This window comes from Aquila chrysaetos, chromosome 7 (assembly GCF_900496995.4).
Source record: "Aquila chrysaetos chrysaetos chromosome 7, bAquChr1.4, whole genome shotgun sequence".
In the NCBI taxonomy this organism is placed as follows: domain Eukaryota; kingdom Metazoa; phylum Chordata; class Aves; order Accipitriformes; family Accipitridae; genus Aquila; species Aquila chrysaetos.
Window position 1 is genome coordinate 37212260 of NC_044010.1, and position 16624 is coordinate 37228883.

A 16624-nucleotide genomic window follows, 5' to 3' on the forward strand; every position below is an offset into this window, starting at 1 on the left:
GCTACAGCAACCAGTACCATGTAGGCATATGCTGGATGAGTTAGCTGGGTTGCCTTTTGTCCAGTCTTGGCATCGTGAAGGAAGCCAGGAAAGCTGCTTCTTTAGTTTTGTTAGCATGCTTCCTTTCACTGTTAATTATAAGGACCGCGTAACACACCAAACTCTTTTTTTTTTTTTTTGACAAGCTGCTCGCGTTAGAGAAAAGATTGTAATTCGTTTAGCAATAAAAGTCAACAAGATTTCTGTGACTGGGAAAAGAATTAAAAAAAAAAAAAAATCATGCTTAAACACAAAAAGTCCAAAGAAGTTAGGTGTTTGTCAAAACAAAGAGACAAATTTGTGTTCCATACAGAAAGAGATTTATTGAAAATCTTAAGGAAAACAACATATTACCTAGTTCCGTCTGGCATGATATCACCTGCTTATCATGATGGCAAACGTTTGTAATAAAAATCAGTTAATAAGCAAACCACTACTTTATACGCTAACTTCAAGTTTGATATGCTAACTTCAATCTCAGAGCTGATTTAAGGAGTACCTTCATGTAGAACACGTTTTTCTTTTTTTTTTTTTTTGCATGTCTGTTAAGGCTGGTGTAATTAAGGGGTTAATTAGAATCTTAAATACTTAGTTTGCATGTTGCAAGATATATCTCACTCTATGAAAATATCTCTATGACATGGGAAAAAGTGGGGTTTTTTTCATTATAATTGCCTGTCTTGTACATTGGCAGCATGAGAGTCCAAATGAGAGACTGTAAACATTTTTAAATAATCCGTTTCCAATTTTCTTGTATTATTTATAACTATTGAACTCTCTTGCTTTCTTGATGTTGATACTACCATAACATTCCTGAAGCTGTACTTACTGCGTCAGCTACCTCCACGTGACGGCTATAAAGGTTGTATGGAGCTGCACAGAATAAAACCAAAATAAAAGCAGTAGAATACAATTGTGTGGCTTTTTGCCCACCAAACCACCACCAACAGCCCCCACCGTTGCATCAAAGGAGGGAGTAAAGTGGGGTCACACGATTCCAAATTTCATTTTTTTTAAATGTTTCACGGCTCACATTGACTTTAACCTTTGTTCTTTGAGGGGCCTTGCATTTGGTTTCCCTTTCTGCTTATCAAGTTTTATGGGACACTTAATGCCCACAGCAACGCGACGCGCGTTTTCCACCGTACCTGCGGCCCCTTGTCCGGCCATGACTGCTGCCACCCCTTCACTTCTCACCCACAGCAAGACTTATTCTGACACTTTTTGAGGACCTCACGCCTGTCACCGGGGTAAGTCTCCCACTGCACAGCCCAGAAGCCCCAGCCTGCCGACCCTCCGGGCCCCCACCTCAGCGGGAGAGGCGCGCCCCGGGCCTGCAGCCTCCAGCCTTCCAGGGCAGAGGGGACGGCCTCCCGCCTTCTCCCCGCGCTGAGGCGCTGACCGCAGAGGAACCGAGCCCCACAGCGCCGGCCCCGCCGTGAGGGAGGGCGGTGGCGGGCCGCCCCCCGCCCAAATGGCCGCCGCCTCCCTCTCCCCCGCCCGGAACTACAGCCCCCACAATCCTCCGCGGCGCCGGGGACCCGTGACGTCACCCGCCGCCTCGGGGAGAGTCCCCGAGGGCTCCCGCTGGGGGAGGGTGGCGGGCGCATGCGCGCTGCCTCCTCGCGGCCGCAAAGGGGGCGGTGCCGGGGGGGGGGGGGGGGCTGGCGGAGACCATAGAGCGGCGCGGCGGTTGGCAGGGCAGAGCGGCTGTTTGGGGGCGGAGCGAGGCGGCCCCGGGCCCGGCTCCGCTGTCAACAGCAGCCAACATGGCGGCGCGGAGGCCCCGCACCGCCTCAGGTCAGTGGGCTCCCCGTGGGCTCGGGCACGTCCGCAGCCACGCGTCCCGTCCCGTCCCGTCCCGTCCCGTCCCCTGACGGGAAAGGGGAGGAGGAGGAGGAGGTGACATGGCGGCCGCCCTTCCTCTCGGGGGGGGGGGGGGCAGCCCGGTGCCGGCGCCCGGGGGCGGGGGAGGGATGTCCCGGCCTCTGCTCCTCCCCACGCTCCCGGCCCCTTTCCCGGCTTCGCGGTTCAACTGCCGAAACCCCTTCGAGGCGGGGAGGAAGCGGCGGGTCCTGAGGTGAAAGCTGCCTTAAAACCGAAGGGGCCGGCAAAGCCCGCGCAGCAGCGCGGGGACGGACAGCTCCGGCGTCGGCGGGGCCCGGCCGGCACATCCTCTAACGTAACACATCTTCGAGAGCATCGGCGTAGCCTTATGGCGTAAGGCCTCCTCGCACAGGCGCAGGTTTATGCGCGTGAAGAGTATGCACGATATTACCCCACGCGGAAGGGAGTATTTTTTTTTTTTCATCAGTAGAAAATGCTCCAGCGCTGTTGTTTTCCACACAACGTGTTATGCTTGTGTGAGTTTTGATTTGAATAGTGGTAGTTTAGGGGCAGAATTAACATAACTAACAGTCTGTGACAGTGTTTTTACGTTCTCCATTTAAAGGAGTTAAACAGTTTGCTCTTGATACATCAGAGTTGGAAAGAAAGAAAGAACGTTCAATAACAACTTTTTAGCCTTATGTGTCTTGCTATTTGTGTTTTAGTACTCAGGAACACTCAGGTGATAATAAAGGGAAATAATTTGTACACACGTGTATTTCTTGCATTCTCCAACTTTTTACCCATACTTGTAGTAAGAGTTAAAAAAAGCTCCTGAAATTCTTAATAAAATGCTTATATCTACAGTCTTACTTTATAGTTCTAGGTAGTAACTTAATTTCTCTTTCTCTCTGGAATGTCCCAGCATCATTGCTGAACTTATATTTCACCTTAAATATATTTAACTGAAGCAGACCTTAATTCATGTATGTATGCCCATAGGACTATGATATGCTTTTAAAATATGCTTCTTTAAAAAATTTAAAATCATCTCTTCCGTCTGATGTTTGAGTACACCTGCTATTTAGGATCTCTAATTTGAAGTTGTAGGAGGCCTCTGTTGAAAATGCTGCAGAATTGTGCTGCAGAATTGTACTGCAGACAGTTGGAACTTAATTGAAGTTCCAGCTTCATATATTTCACCTGTTGTGGAAAAAGAACAGAAGTGTCTGTTCCTGGCTTATTAGCATATGCTAAGGTCTAGCTCTCTGAGGAAGATGCTAGGCCAGAAATTCTTGATCTTTCAAAGTCTATCCAGAAGAGGTGTGTGTGCTTTCTCTTAAGTTAGACATATTTCACATTGCTTAAGATCATAAAAGCAATTGTAGTAGCTCAGATGAAAGCCCAGCATCTGTGTCTGAAAGCCATCAGCTGCAGGATGAGCTAAGAAAGGTTTAACAGGGTAAGCATGTACTGATACTTTCTCAGAAAGTTTTTAGTCATTTTCAGCCCAGGACATCGTTAGCCATGGTTGTTGTCTATGTGTCTGACAGCCCTTGGTGGATTTTTGCATCCCTCCCCGCCCCCCTCCTTAATTTGTTTTGTTGTTTATTTGGAGTCTGCGTCACCTTTTGGTATCTACGGCATTATGCATTGAGCTGTTCCATGGGTTAAATGGGGCTTCTGGCAGGTGGGAGGTGAAGGAGAGGAGAGGAAGACTTCCTTTGTGTTGAACAAGCTACCTGCTAGTTTCATCTGATACCTCTTAGTTCCTGTACTTGAACGGGTAGGAGATTCCTGTTCACCTTTTACATGCCAGCCATGGATTTTTATAGATTATACCTTACCTATACTCTTCCCTTCCTTACCTTGAAGGTTATGGCATAAAATCTCAAAATCCTTTGTTCTGTGAGCTGCTGGACCATAGGTAGCCTGTATGCTGCAATTTAAACCATTGGATTAGCCAGTTCATACCAGAAATGGTTCTGTTAATGTTTGGGGTTTTTACATAGATTGTTAATTTACTGTGTAACTGAGAAAACCACTTTTTTCTTTTTTTTTTTTTTTTTTCTTTTTAAGAACATGAAAGTGACGATGATTCCTATGAAGTGTTGGATTTAACAGAATATGCACGTCGTCACCATTGGTGGAATCGTGTGTTTGGCCGGAATTCAGGACCGATTGTAGAAAAATATTCTGTAGCTACCCAGATTGTGATGGGCGGCGTGACTGGCTGGTGAGGGAGCATCACTTTTCATAACTGTCCTAGACCTTTTACTGTGTTAGAAGATCCCTTTCCAAGGCTATTTGAAGCAGATAAATTTATCTTCTGTAATGGGATTTCCTTTATCATTGAACAAGATTATTCATTTGTGAACAATTTGTTAACTCATTACCCTGACTCATTCTAAAGTGTTTTGTAGTATTGGTAAAACACCAGTTATCTAATGGAACTCATACCAGTTACTGTGAAAAGTATTTGGGGAAATGTCAGAGCTCAAAAAGTACAAGGAATAAATGGAAAATTACTGCACGTAACTTGAAAAGCTTATTTCCTTACTAGTATAGATTTAGAAACCTAGTTATGATATTATGGCTAAAACATATTTTATAGGTAGAAGAAATGAAGGGAAAAAAATGTGTGGCAGAATATACTTTTAATTAAGAGCCCCATTTCATAGAGACTTTTCTCCCCTCTAAATTCAGCTGGAGCCATTTTGAAGGAATTAACAGTCTGCTCTCATGTTAACTGAAGAGAGATACCACAGCATAGTTATGCTAAAATAATTCATGGTGAAAGCTAGACAGTAAGATGATAACTTAAACTGGAAAATGTGGCCACAGCCTTAGCAGCTATGTCAACGTATTTGTTTTTTGTCAAAGATGTTTGAATGGTATTTGTTTATTCCAGTACTTAAAAAAAAAAAATTTAAGTTCAGTGAAAACCAACATTACTGTAGCACAGTAACTTTTAAAACAGAATTATGCAAGATTTGGAGGGTGAAATAGACTAAAAATGAATTTGTCATGTCCAGGCTCAGTACAGCTGTGAGGAGTGTAGGCTTAGCTTTCAGTCTGTTTTTTTATTTGCCTCTGTAGCCTTAAAATTATTTTTGAAAGTTAGATGTGTATACATAAACTCTGAAGCTTCTAGGGAATAGTTCATCTGGCATCCATAAAAACTGGCTTATTGAAAGATCTGGAAACTGTATATTTCAGTATCTGTAGATGTATATACTTCTGTGTGTGTATTCATGTATATAAATAGGAATCCACTGTTCATATACAGGGGGAAAAAAATTCCCCTGTGTGTGTGGGCTGGTGGGGGGGGCGGGTGTCAGACACCAGCAGAGTTGCCCAGAGAAGTTACAGAACCATCAGCCTTGGAAGCATTCAACGCTGAGTTAGGACCCTGAGCAACCTGATGTAGCTTGGAGGTTGGACTGGGCTTTGCAGCTGGCCCAGTTTTGGGAAGGTGGCTGGACTAGATGACCTCCAAAGGTCCCTTCCTGCCCAAACTATTCTATGATATCGACATCTGCGCTCTTCTCTATTTGATGTGGGAGCGCTTGGAGACTGCGAACAAGATAATTAATTTTCTGGTTCTTTTGATCCATTAAAAATAGACTAAGGCCATGTCCCAGTAGAGGGGCCCTGCTGATTTTAACTCCTGTGGTAGGGATCTAGCTTCTTTTTACCTGAGACATTTAAGTTACGGGTTGTGTAGTTAATATAAATGATGGTATAATATATTTACCTTACATTTGGGAACAGTTATAATGGCACTTTTTATATTATTATATTGTGCTTCATTAACATGCTACATTTAATAGCAGCATACAGCTTTAGTGTATAGACAGGGTCTGGAGATCTCAAGCTTACTTTAAAGGGGCCATCAGACAGCCATGAACTAGCAACCATTACTCATGTTGTCTTGTGTTAGACATTATTAATTAATTAAATATTGCTTGTATTAAATATTCTGATTTTAAAATCTAAAAATGTGAAATGATACATTTGCTTTGTTAAATGAAAAAATAGTAATAGTTGTAGTTGGGGAATTTTGGAGTGTGGCACTGTTCAGCAGACAACTTCATTGGACTGGGTTTTTTTTGTTTTGTTCTCCTAAGGTGTGCGGGATTTTTGTTCCAGAAAGTCGGAAAGCTTGCAGCAACTGCAGTAGGTGGTGGCTTTCTTCTGCTTCAAGTATGTAGCATTTCCTGCTTTATAAGTTGGCAAATGTTATTTACTAAACAATAGGGAAAACACAGCTGTTGGGTAAAAATTAATTGGGAAGGCTTCTTACCTACTTCATCTTTTTAGTCATATCAGTCAAAAACTTACATTTCAGCTGGAACATTGTGTACAAAGGAGACATTTCTAAAAATCACTGGTGAACCAGAATCTGCTCTATCCTGTAAGATAGTTTGTAATAAGCCAAAAGAAACCTCTGTGCAGAAACTGAGATGCTGTATGTGATGCAGTATTGCCAGATTAGAGGAACTGCCTGTAAACCTATGGTTAGGGAGATCAAGGAGTTTAAGCTGTGTTTATTTTAAATAGGTTTGAGAATTTTATCAGTGCTTTAGAAGAAGTAGGCTTCTTTGGCAGTTGCTTGGAAGACTTGCTCTGGTCCCATTATGAAGCCATGTTTTTCTCTTTTTCTCCCCATGCTGTATTTACTAGTTATATCTGTTGAAGCTTTGCTGATTTCTGATAGCTTCATTGCATTCTTCTGTTCAATTGCATTTCAAGTCCACAATTTTTTAATGATGTTATCTGGCTTGACCATTTGCATTATTCATCAGATATTGTGGTTAGGGGAGGACACTCTTCCAAAAAGCCTTTAAATTGGATGATGAAGCTTTAAGTGAAGGAGAATTTCATGTATCCTTCTGTAAGATGCCAAGTTATTCTTAATTTTTTTACTGGCGTTTTTCATGTCTTAATACCTGTGAGCTTGTCATTTTTCCTCAAATCATTCTAGAGGAACTAGACTGGTGCCTACTTAGGTTCAATAATCCACCATTTTTTGAGACAAGATGTTAAAGATTTTTATTTTTTTATTCTTTCCAACATCATCCTGGAGGATTTCTGAAAGGCATACCCCACTTTTAGTTATTCCTTTGATTGTAATGGCTGTTGCAGTCAACCATTGATAAGGAAGGCTTGGGTAGTACCTCTGAGTGCTGCTGTGTAATTGCATCAAAATATCATGGTTGTGTGAAGTAATCTCACTTCCTTCATGATTGTGTTCTCTACTGTTTTGGGGTTTGTTTTTCGTTTTTTTAAACCCCATGCTAAACATATAACTGAACTGCAGCACTCTATGTAAGAATGTGTGCTCCTGGAATTATTTGGTTTAAGTTGTTTTCAACAAATATGAAGTGTATTTTATTTTGAATTACTCAAAAGCAAGCATCAACAACAATGTAAAAAGTAAAAGAGAAATAGTATTGATATGAAGCTTTATAATGTTAGCATTCGTTCCACTTCACCATTGTGTATTGATGACTCTTTAAATCTGGAAATCACTGGTTAGTGGGCTTGTACCTGAACATAGGGATGAATTTTACAAGGGTGTTGAATCTGAAATGGTTTAGAATCATCTTGATGTAAATTTTTGGCAAAATGTGCTATGCCAGCAAATGAGTCAATTTCATGGAGTACTCTGGACTTTTTAGCCCATGATGTGTATTTCTGGATCATGAAGGAAGAATTAAATCTTTATATATATATATATATATATGTATATATACACACACACATATATATATGCATGCAGTGGATCTTGAACTACTCATCATCCTTTTCATCTAGTTGACTTAAAGATCCAAATCTCTCTTCCCATGTTGTATGCCATTGGTCTTAATTCTTTTAATGACAAGTCTTATCTAGATAGGACTGAAGAGCCTACAGAACAGAGGCCTGGCATCCAGAGGTAGCCGGCAGAATGTTGCCTGTAGGTGCCTTCATTAGTATTTCTGACTAGTGCAAGCTGAAAAGTTAAAACTAAGACCTACAGACAAAGAAAAATAGAAATTGCTTAAAACACATTACTTGGGCAGTACTTTTGCTTGTTGAGCTGTGAAGTTTCGGGAGTCTCCTGTACATAAAATAGATTTGCCATGTGTTTGAGTGTCTGATTTCTTAGTTGATCTCATTTACAGTGTATCTGAAAAGGAATATTATCCAAGAGGAAGAATGAGTTGCATATTTTGTTTGAGTTGTCTATATCTTTAATTAAGTAAGATCAGATTCTCTTGAAAGGGAATGAAGTAAATGCCTTGGTCTTTCATGTTAATGCAAAACGTTTTGCATTTTAAAGCTGAGTCGTAAATTCTATAGTGTAACTACATTTTTGTAGTCTTTAATTTTTTCATTTAAAGATCACACATTGTGATTTTAATTTCCCTATGAATACATGTTCAGCGCTTCCCCTGAGTGGGCAGAGGAGTGTTTCAGCACGTGACTAGAAACTTCCTTTTTATCTCTTAAGTTTCTCTGAAGTTGCAGATTTCATTTCAACTGCTGATTGTAATGTTGACATTGTAATTACCTGCTAAAACAAGAAGAACTACAGAAGGCAAGATTTTTGGCTAAAGCCCATTCAGTGAAACATTTCAGTCCTGAAATTAAAAAAAATGCATTTTTTTCTTCAGCGTGTGATGACTTCATCACAAGAAATCTGGTAGGAAACTGAAAGCAATACGTTTTTGGAGTGTCAGTTTGTATAAGAAGCAAAAAAGATTTTTCAGATTTTTTTAAGTGATCTAGAAGTTTTTCAGTCCTAATACAGATTAAATGAAAAGTAGTCTGAGGAAGAGAATAAAAATGACATTAAGGAATTTGCATAGTTTTTCAAAATTAAGATCTGTTATCACATCTTTGTGCTGGATATTTCAACAGCTTAATTTGATCAATTAACTATCATTTTTTATTGAAATAGATGTACTTCTTCAAATATGCTGGTATAAAACCAATACCCATGCACTGTATTAAGGAAAATATGATTCATTTCTCATAACGAGTAAGGGATTTTTCCTGTATAACTTCTGGTTTATACAGCACAATTTAGTGAAATCCTGAAGAGTAGGGAAGTATGGACTCATGTGATTCTGCTACAATGAATTAGTTAAAAACAATTGTTCTTAATGAGCACCTGTTCTCTGTGTGTTTTTAAACTCCTGTGTCCTTAATAATGGTTTCATTGCTTTTTCCTCTGCAGTCGTTTTTGCATTACCTGTTGACTTATTTAATCATAAAATTGGTTTTTTTGTTCAGTTATTTGTGCTTTCACTAATATATTTTGCCTCATCCCATTAATATGCTATTGACGAATTCAATTCTTCATTAAATTATTTTGTAACTTAAGAAAAGTCCTTGAAAACAACACAAGAAGCAAAATGAACTGTAAGATCTCCTTGGCTATCTATTCTACAGGGGTTTGTTGATACATGCCATGATGATGTTGTAGCATCTCAGTGAAGTTGAAGTGGGGAGAGAAAAACATGCTTCTGGGGGTGGGGACTTAGAGAGTTGTATTCTGTTTTGCGTTGAAATATCCCACTTGACAGTTGATGTGTGCAGACTTTGAGGGAACATTCAGTGGAATAGCCAAAGCAAATGGTAGTTGGAAGTTAGCCTTTTAAAGAAATACCATATTTCTGGCAGGTTTTGACATGAAACGGAGAGGCATCGTTTCTCTGCCTTTGTAAATTGGAGTAGTTTCACTGGTTGCAGTGGAGCTGTGCCAGTAGATGATGGCTGAAGATACAGTATTTGCAGTTTAACTCTTACAAAAAATGTACCATTTCTCAGTCCCTCCTTGTCTTTGTATATTGAAGTTAGAGACTTGTCAGATCTGTTCCGGAAACTGGTTGAGTGTGATGGGGGTTGCTACCTATCGAAATACCAGAAAATACCTGGCTTCTGTATGCTGCCCAAGCAGCTGAGCACAGGGAGCTCACACGTACCTTCTGGGCTTGGTTGGGCTTTTTTAGTATGAGAGATTCTGTCTTTGAGGAAATAAAAACTCTTTTGTCCCATCTTGCCATATAAATTTTTGGCTCTGAAACATTTTTTGTTCATTACTCTTAATAATGTTTCACAATAATGAAGTACTTGCATGCCTCTCCAGTATCAGCCCCAAAAATGAGGTCTTCCCTTTTAGATTCTCTGTGTTCTATGATTAGCATAGAGAAAAATGCATGTATTTTTAGTATTTCTGCATTCATGTATTTTTGCAATTGCCTTTTTGGAAAAAATCCATTATTTTTTTCAACAGTTCTGGAAGATCTTGAACAAAAATAAATTTTACTAATGTGATATATGAGAGAGGTATTATTCCATTCTCATCTATACATATATAGATTTCTGTACATACAGAAATCTACACACACTCACCCCCCCCCATACTTCTCTTCAAGAAAATATATTATGTATAGAATATGTATATATGTATGACTCCTTAATATATATAAGTATGGAACTGATAATGGAATATTATTATTTTAATTTGTTATTGTAGGGGCTGGCTTTAAAAATACTAGTGAACTTTAAGAATTTGTCTTTATGTACATTTACTGTTGTGAGCGAATAGGTTCTTTATGAAGTATTAGGGTCTAAAAATTGAAGTCTGTCTCACCAACATTTGAGTTCAGTGGGATTATTTCTGCGCTTACGAAGTTATGTAATTAGTAGGATTGCAGCCAAAGTAGATATGACACAGGCTCTGACTATCACTGCAGTGAAGTACAATTTTTTTTCTTCTCAGTTATAAATTTTATATTTAAAACATTGTCTTCTGTTGCTTATTTCCTAGATGTGTACAAACACTCAAAAGCAGAACTTAAGATCTCTGCTACTAAGTTCAGGGAGAAAAGTGGTATAATTTTTATTGGGTGAACTGGAGTTCTGATACAAATGTAAGTTGTAACTACTGGAGAGCTAATCAGAACTTAATTAAAAACTTCTGCTTGATCTTGGTACTGTATGGATAACTGAGCTAATTAAACTAGTCTTAATGATGTGTTTCTTTTAAAGTCCATTGCTTATATTTTTTACAAGCAAGCAAATATATTAGCATTTCTTACATTGTGTTGGACTGGGTAGATCAGTCTATATTTAGTTTTCAGTTTTATGAGTTATCAGTGCTTGGGCCTTTTTGAAATTCTTGTAGTAATGTTAAATTCATAAAATAAAAATTACCCCAATGCACAACATTTCCGTCACCCCCCCCCCCCCCCCCCCCCCCTCCCCGGTATGTTGTTCAGTGAGTAGATGTGCAACCAGTACAGGTTTAAAACTGGTTTCATGTTTTCATACTGTATAGACAGTCTTTAATTAGCTGTCCCTGCCTAACACTAGTGCCTGTGTAGATAAATGGTTTTACAATAGACAGGCAAGGTCAATGAATTTGTTATATTCTGAAGTATGAAGTAAAGGAGATTATAATATTTAATAAGTTCATTTTGCATTTTTCCAGTGAATTGTTTTTTTAAATCTTGTGCAAAGATGGAAACTGAAGTTTACTTTCTTACACAGGTGGTCTTTTAGAAGCTTCACTTTGAATTCAGACAACATCTGTCTGATGTTTCGTTTTAGTTTTTTTCAGGATCTTGAAATTCTAATTTGTGGTGAAGTATGTTGGTTAATTATTGTGGCTGTTGTAAAACAAGCTAGATGGTCTAATTCTAGTTATTTGGTAGTAAGAACTATGTGAAAGTCGAAATTCAGTGCCTGTAAGCAATGTGAAACATTTTATGCCAAACCTAATAAATTGTATATTTAAATATCTGTTCCACACAAGTTCATTATCTGTGACTTTTATTTACCAATTGTACATTTGCATAGAATGCTGTTACATAAGTTACAAGAATTTGCCAAACATGACCTGAGAAATCTCACTTTATGAAAAGTTTTTTGTATAACAGTCATTTACTTGTAAAGTTAGTGGTCTGTATCTGTTTGTCTTGGCAGTTAAAATGAACAGTAATCCTTAGGTTTGATTTTTTTCCTCTCTCCACCCCCCACCCCCCAATTAATGAGTTGTTTGTTTTAACTATTCTCTAGAGCATGCAGCAATTGCCTCTTTTTTTTTTTTTTTTTTTTTAAGCTATGATTTTATAAACATTTAAATATGTGTTTCTTTTGTGAATTGTCTTAAGGAAATTGGTGGGACTGTCAGATGCTCTGTTACTTGACCAACATTTTTTCCAGGATCAAATCTTAGTAAGAGAAATAAGGCAAAGGGTTGGCATGATGGTTAAAACACGCTAAAAATCTCATGGATGTTGTTTAAGCATTTTGGGAGTTTGAATAGAAATTGGTAAACAGTCCCCCAAAACAGCCATTTTGCAGATGCTACAGAACTTGTGCTGTACACAGACCATGTTATTTTTCTTTTTACTGGCTTTGTTTTGTAGAAACTATGAGAATTCTCTTGTATTGAATACTTTTTTTGTTGGACAGTTTAAATGATGTAGGATAAAGTAATAGTTTTCAGCATTTCTAAGGATGATTCTGATTAGCCCCAGATATACCCTGTCACAAATCAGAATTCCACAATTCTGAAAGAAGCTGAAATTAAACAGTTTTTTCACTGTTGTCCTATGAACGTGCGTTTCTCTTTTCTAATAAGTAAAGTTACAGTAAATGCTGAAGGAGAAACATTGTTATTTAAAGCTTTTATAACTGAAGAATAGAGAACTGGTAAAATTAACAAGACTGTACTGAACTTTGCCATTGCTTGTTCTAATTTGAACTGCTGTTACAGCGGAAAATATTGGTGTTTGAAGCAGAGTACCTGCTGTAATTGGAACAATGTCTTTTCCTGTATCTGTAATAGAAAAAAAAAATGAACTCCCCCCCGCTTTGTAGGCACTAAGATACTGTTTTTTGACTCATCAGATGTTAATTACAACTGTACTAAACACCCTTTATTTTTCTAGATTGCTAGTCATAGTGGATATGTACAAGTTGACTGGAAGAGAGTTGAAAAAGATGTAAACAAAGCAAAAAAACAGTTAAAAAAGCGTGCAAATAAGGCAGCACCTGAAATCAATACTCTAATTGAAGAGGTAAGTCTAAGGTGATAAACTGCTTTCTACCAGCCAGTTTTTCTTACCTTCTACTGCAGGTGATGATTAGTTGAAAATGCAGGTGCAAAACTGGAAGGCATCAGAAATGGTCTGGCTGTATATTTTATTAAAAGTTTATCAGATTGTACTCTCTTTTATTCATTTAGCTTTCTATTTTGTTCACTCTTAAAGATGACACACAAATTTCAAAGTTAATGCATTTCTACAGCTGATACAGCTGAGGGACTGCCATTGGCTTTGCCATTTAGTCTGTGCAGATTCTTGGCTAGTGAGAAGAGCCAGTAAGGTCACGACATGGTAAAACGTTGAGAGTGTTGTGGTTAAAACATGGTAGCTACAAGGACAAAAACCAAATCTTAGACTGCTGATAACAAAATTACTTGGTTGGAAAAGACTGACCTTTCTTTCTGGAGAAAAGCTATAACTACTTTGTAACTACAGTTGTGGTTTTTAGCTCATTTTTATACAGTTAGAAGAATATCTGTCTTCAGAATCTGTCAGTTACATACTATGTTGAAAAGAGGTAGCCTGTGATACTGATCAGTGTCACTGGGGCTATTTCATTCTGTCATTTGAAGACTTTAATTTTTCTTTTTTTTTAAAGTATGTTTAGCCTGGTTTTAGATATTTTCACATTTCATACAGGTGATCTAAGTTTCTTTCTCAATAACTGTTAATCCTGACTTGGAATATGCTGCAGACAATGTAACAGCAGCCACACTAGCGCTCTGTAATTAAGAGTTTTGACATCTCATATTTAACCTGTATGGAGTGGCACACAGGTTGATAAAAATTACCTTAAATTTTAATGTGAATGTGAAGTGGAAGTTCAAGAGAGATAGTTTTCTAGCTTCCTCTCTACCTCAAATAGCTTAACCTGTCCTTCTTCATCACTCTGCAGAAATGGGTGGGACAGGATGGGGTTTTTTGGGGGATTGGTTTTTTTTGTTTGTTTTTTTCCTCTCAGATTACATTACTGTCTTCTAATTGTGTACTGGTAGCCAATCTGAAGTGTTTGAAGTGGAGGATTTATGAAATGGCACATTTGATATAACGTGTTATACTGTGCTATTACTTCATGAAGTATTGTACAGAAATGTTGTCATACATAAGTGTTTTTTATAGGCTTAAGTTGTTAGGAAACGGGTTCATAATGCAGTGAAGTGTATTTCTTTTCCAATGATCTAGTCTTCCAAAAACGAGTATTTTTTTTTTTTAATCTTTTCTTGTGTGATTAAAATTGAAGTCATGGTGGTGCGCATGCTTTTTTGCCAAGGGAGCTTGTAAAACATCTGTCTTGTTTTAATTAAAACAAGAGTGGTATTGGTATGAAATTGCCATGACAATTCTTCTGTATTTTGACTTCTAAAATGCTAACCGTATTTTAAATATATTGTTAAAGACAGCTGAGAGTCAGTGCCAGCAGTTGCCACCTAGCTTTATATGTTTTTAAGCGCGTTGCTTCCCCCTGCACCCCCGTCCATAATTTTAGTTTTCTTGTTTCCAGGCAATTGTGATAAGTATTAAATGCTACTATCAATTAACTAACAATAACTCAGTTCTTTACGAATACTATTTTTCTTCTCAGTCAACAGAATTTATCAAACAGAACATCGTGGTGTCCAGTGGGTTTGTTGGAGGCTTTTTGTTAGGCCTGGCATCGTAAGGACCTGAATCGTCTCTTCCTGATGGCATTCGTGTCGGCAAGGAACAGTTGTGGTGACACGCTGTCTTAAAGCAGTATGGGTCACTGGGCCTTCCAGAGCAAGACGAGTGGACTAGCTAGACAACTTGGAAGCTTTTACATTTCAGGCTTTTGCCTCTTGAAGCTTGGCAGAACTAGGATTTGCTGAAAAACTGTGCAGTGTGCTCATTATAGCATTTCTGGGCAAAACTGGTTCATCTTCATCATGACTCTTTTTATCTATGACCTTTCAAGATCTAGCATTTTTTAAAATGTTATTCTTGGAATATAGATATGTAACCATACTGTAAGAAAGCAAGTTCCATTTCTATGTTTTCAGTTAAATATCGTTTATTTTAAAAGTATTTTTTCTTCATGCTGTAGTAGACAGTATCAATGACTACATAATGTATATGATATTGTAGTTTCAGCCTCATGGCTGTCCATGTTCTTTAGAAGTCACTGCAATAATCTATCAATCTGTAATACCTTTTTACAGAGTATTAAATAACAAAGAATCATGAGCTTATTAAAGGTGAAAATTAACTTTGACTCTGGCCTTTGTGTACATAGAAAATAAGAAAGTCTCATGTTTATAGCCTGCAGGCATCTGGTACAAATATTTGCAGGGATACTTGTGATATTTGTGTGCTAAGTAAATGTATATATGTTATTTTTCCCAGATGCGTAGACATGCGTAAACTCATTGATAAAACTGTAATACACAGATAATCGTTGCAAGTGCAGACTCCGCAGTGATCTGATGCTTAAATTGTTTTGCACTCAGTAAACCACGGAGGTCATTTTCAGACGTCAGTAGTTGGTGAGATGAAGAGATGAGGCTTCTGCCTGAGCACTTTGCAAGGGTCAGTACTTTGTAGGGCTTGGTCGGATTTCAGTACAGTGTGTGCCCGGAGTGAAGTGAAGGCTGCTCTTGCAGTTCATTTTAGCTGGAAATGATACTCACTTTCAAAATCACCTCTATTGCCACTATGTTCTCCCCAACTTAGACGTAATTTTTTCTTTTTTTTTCTTTTTTTTTTTTACAGTTGTCACTTAATTTGACTTTCACTGTCTAGGGTGTCAGCTATGGAAAAACGAGGGTACAGATTGGCTTCAGTTAGCTTATTGGAAAAGTGCCTGTTTCTTCTGAAGTCTGGGAAAGCAAATGGGACTTAATCTGCTCGGATGTGTTTGCTGCCTCTGCCTTTGATGGATCAAAGCAGGGAGCAGATTCTAAAGGAGATGGAGGCATAACTGTAGATGGGCTGGAAAATTTATTCTCGAGTAGGTTTTTAAGGTAGTTTGGGGAATTTGTTACTAGGTTATTCTAAAGAAGTTGAGAATCCAAACAAATGCTTAATGCATTTTTCTGCATTTCAAACTTGTCAACCTTTTAGAAATTTCTACCAGAGAAGGACTGTTTGCTCTGCCCTGATTTCTCTGTTTTTTACTGTACCAGCAAGTTAATGTGAAATGGAGTCTCTGTCACGTGGGTTCTGTTGGATTCTTGTTCACACGTCTGAACAGCATTGGCATCGGATGGATGTGAACTTTGGATGTACAGGACATGGGATGAACATCCATCAGCTGGGCTGTATGCGAAAGGCGTTTGACATAGTAACCTAGTATATATTTAGGTTAGTGCATCTGTGGACTTTAGAGGTCTGTATTATACATTGACTTCATATACGTGTGCTTCTGGCCAAGGTGAGTTATAAAGCACGTCATGCATATCTGTGAGGTTTAAGGGTTTAGTTAAGCTAAAGCCTGTTTAAGACTGTTGAAAATAAAACTTCACACACACACCCCCCCGCCCCCAACCAAACCCCCAAAACCAAGGAACACAAATGGCCACAAATAACATGTTAGCATCCTAAATATTTTGTTTTAAGGTGAGTATGTAAAGCTATGTCAACACAACTGTTTCAGTTTATTGGAAATGTGGAGCCCAAGGAGGAATGTGCATGCT

At 38.5% G+C, this 16624-nt stretch overlaps 1 protein-coding gene across 1 annotated transcript; it reads left to right on the forward strand.

Moving 5' to 3' along the window:
• Positions 1-1705: 1705 nt before the first annotated feature.
• On the forward strand, positions 1706-15198 carry FUNDC1 (FUN14 domain containing 1). Its single transcript, XM_030020412.2, has 5 exons — positions 1706-1839; positions 3946-4102; positions 5997-6072; positions 12819-12947; positions 14557-15198. Exons 1-5 carry the CDS (start codon positions 1809-1811, stop codon positions 14632-14634), a joined length of 471 nt encoding a protein of 156 aa, XP_029876272.1. The 5' UTR covers positions 1706-1808; the 3' UTR covers positions 14635-15198.
• Positions 15199-16624: the final 1426 nt, after the last annotated feature.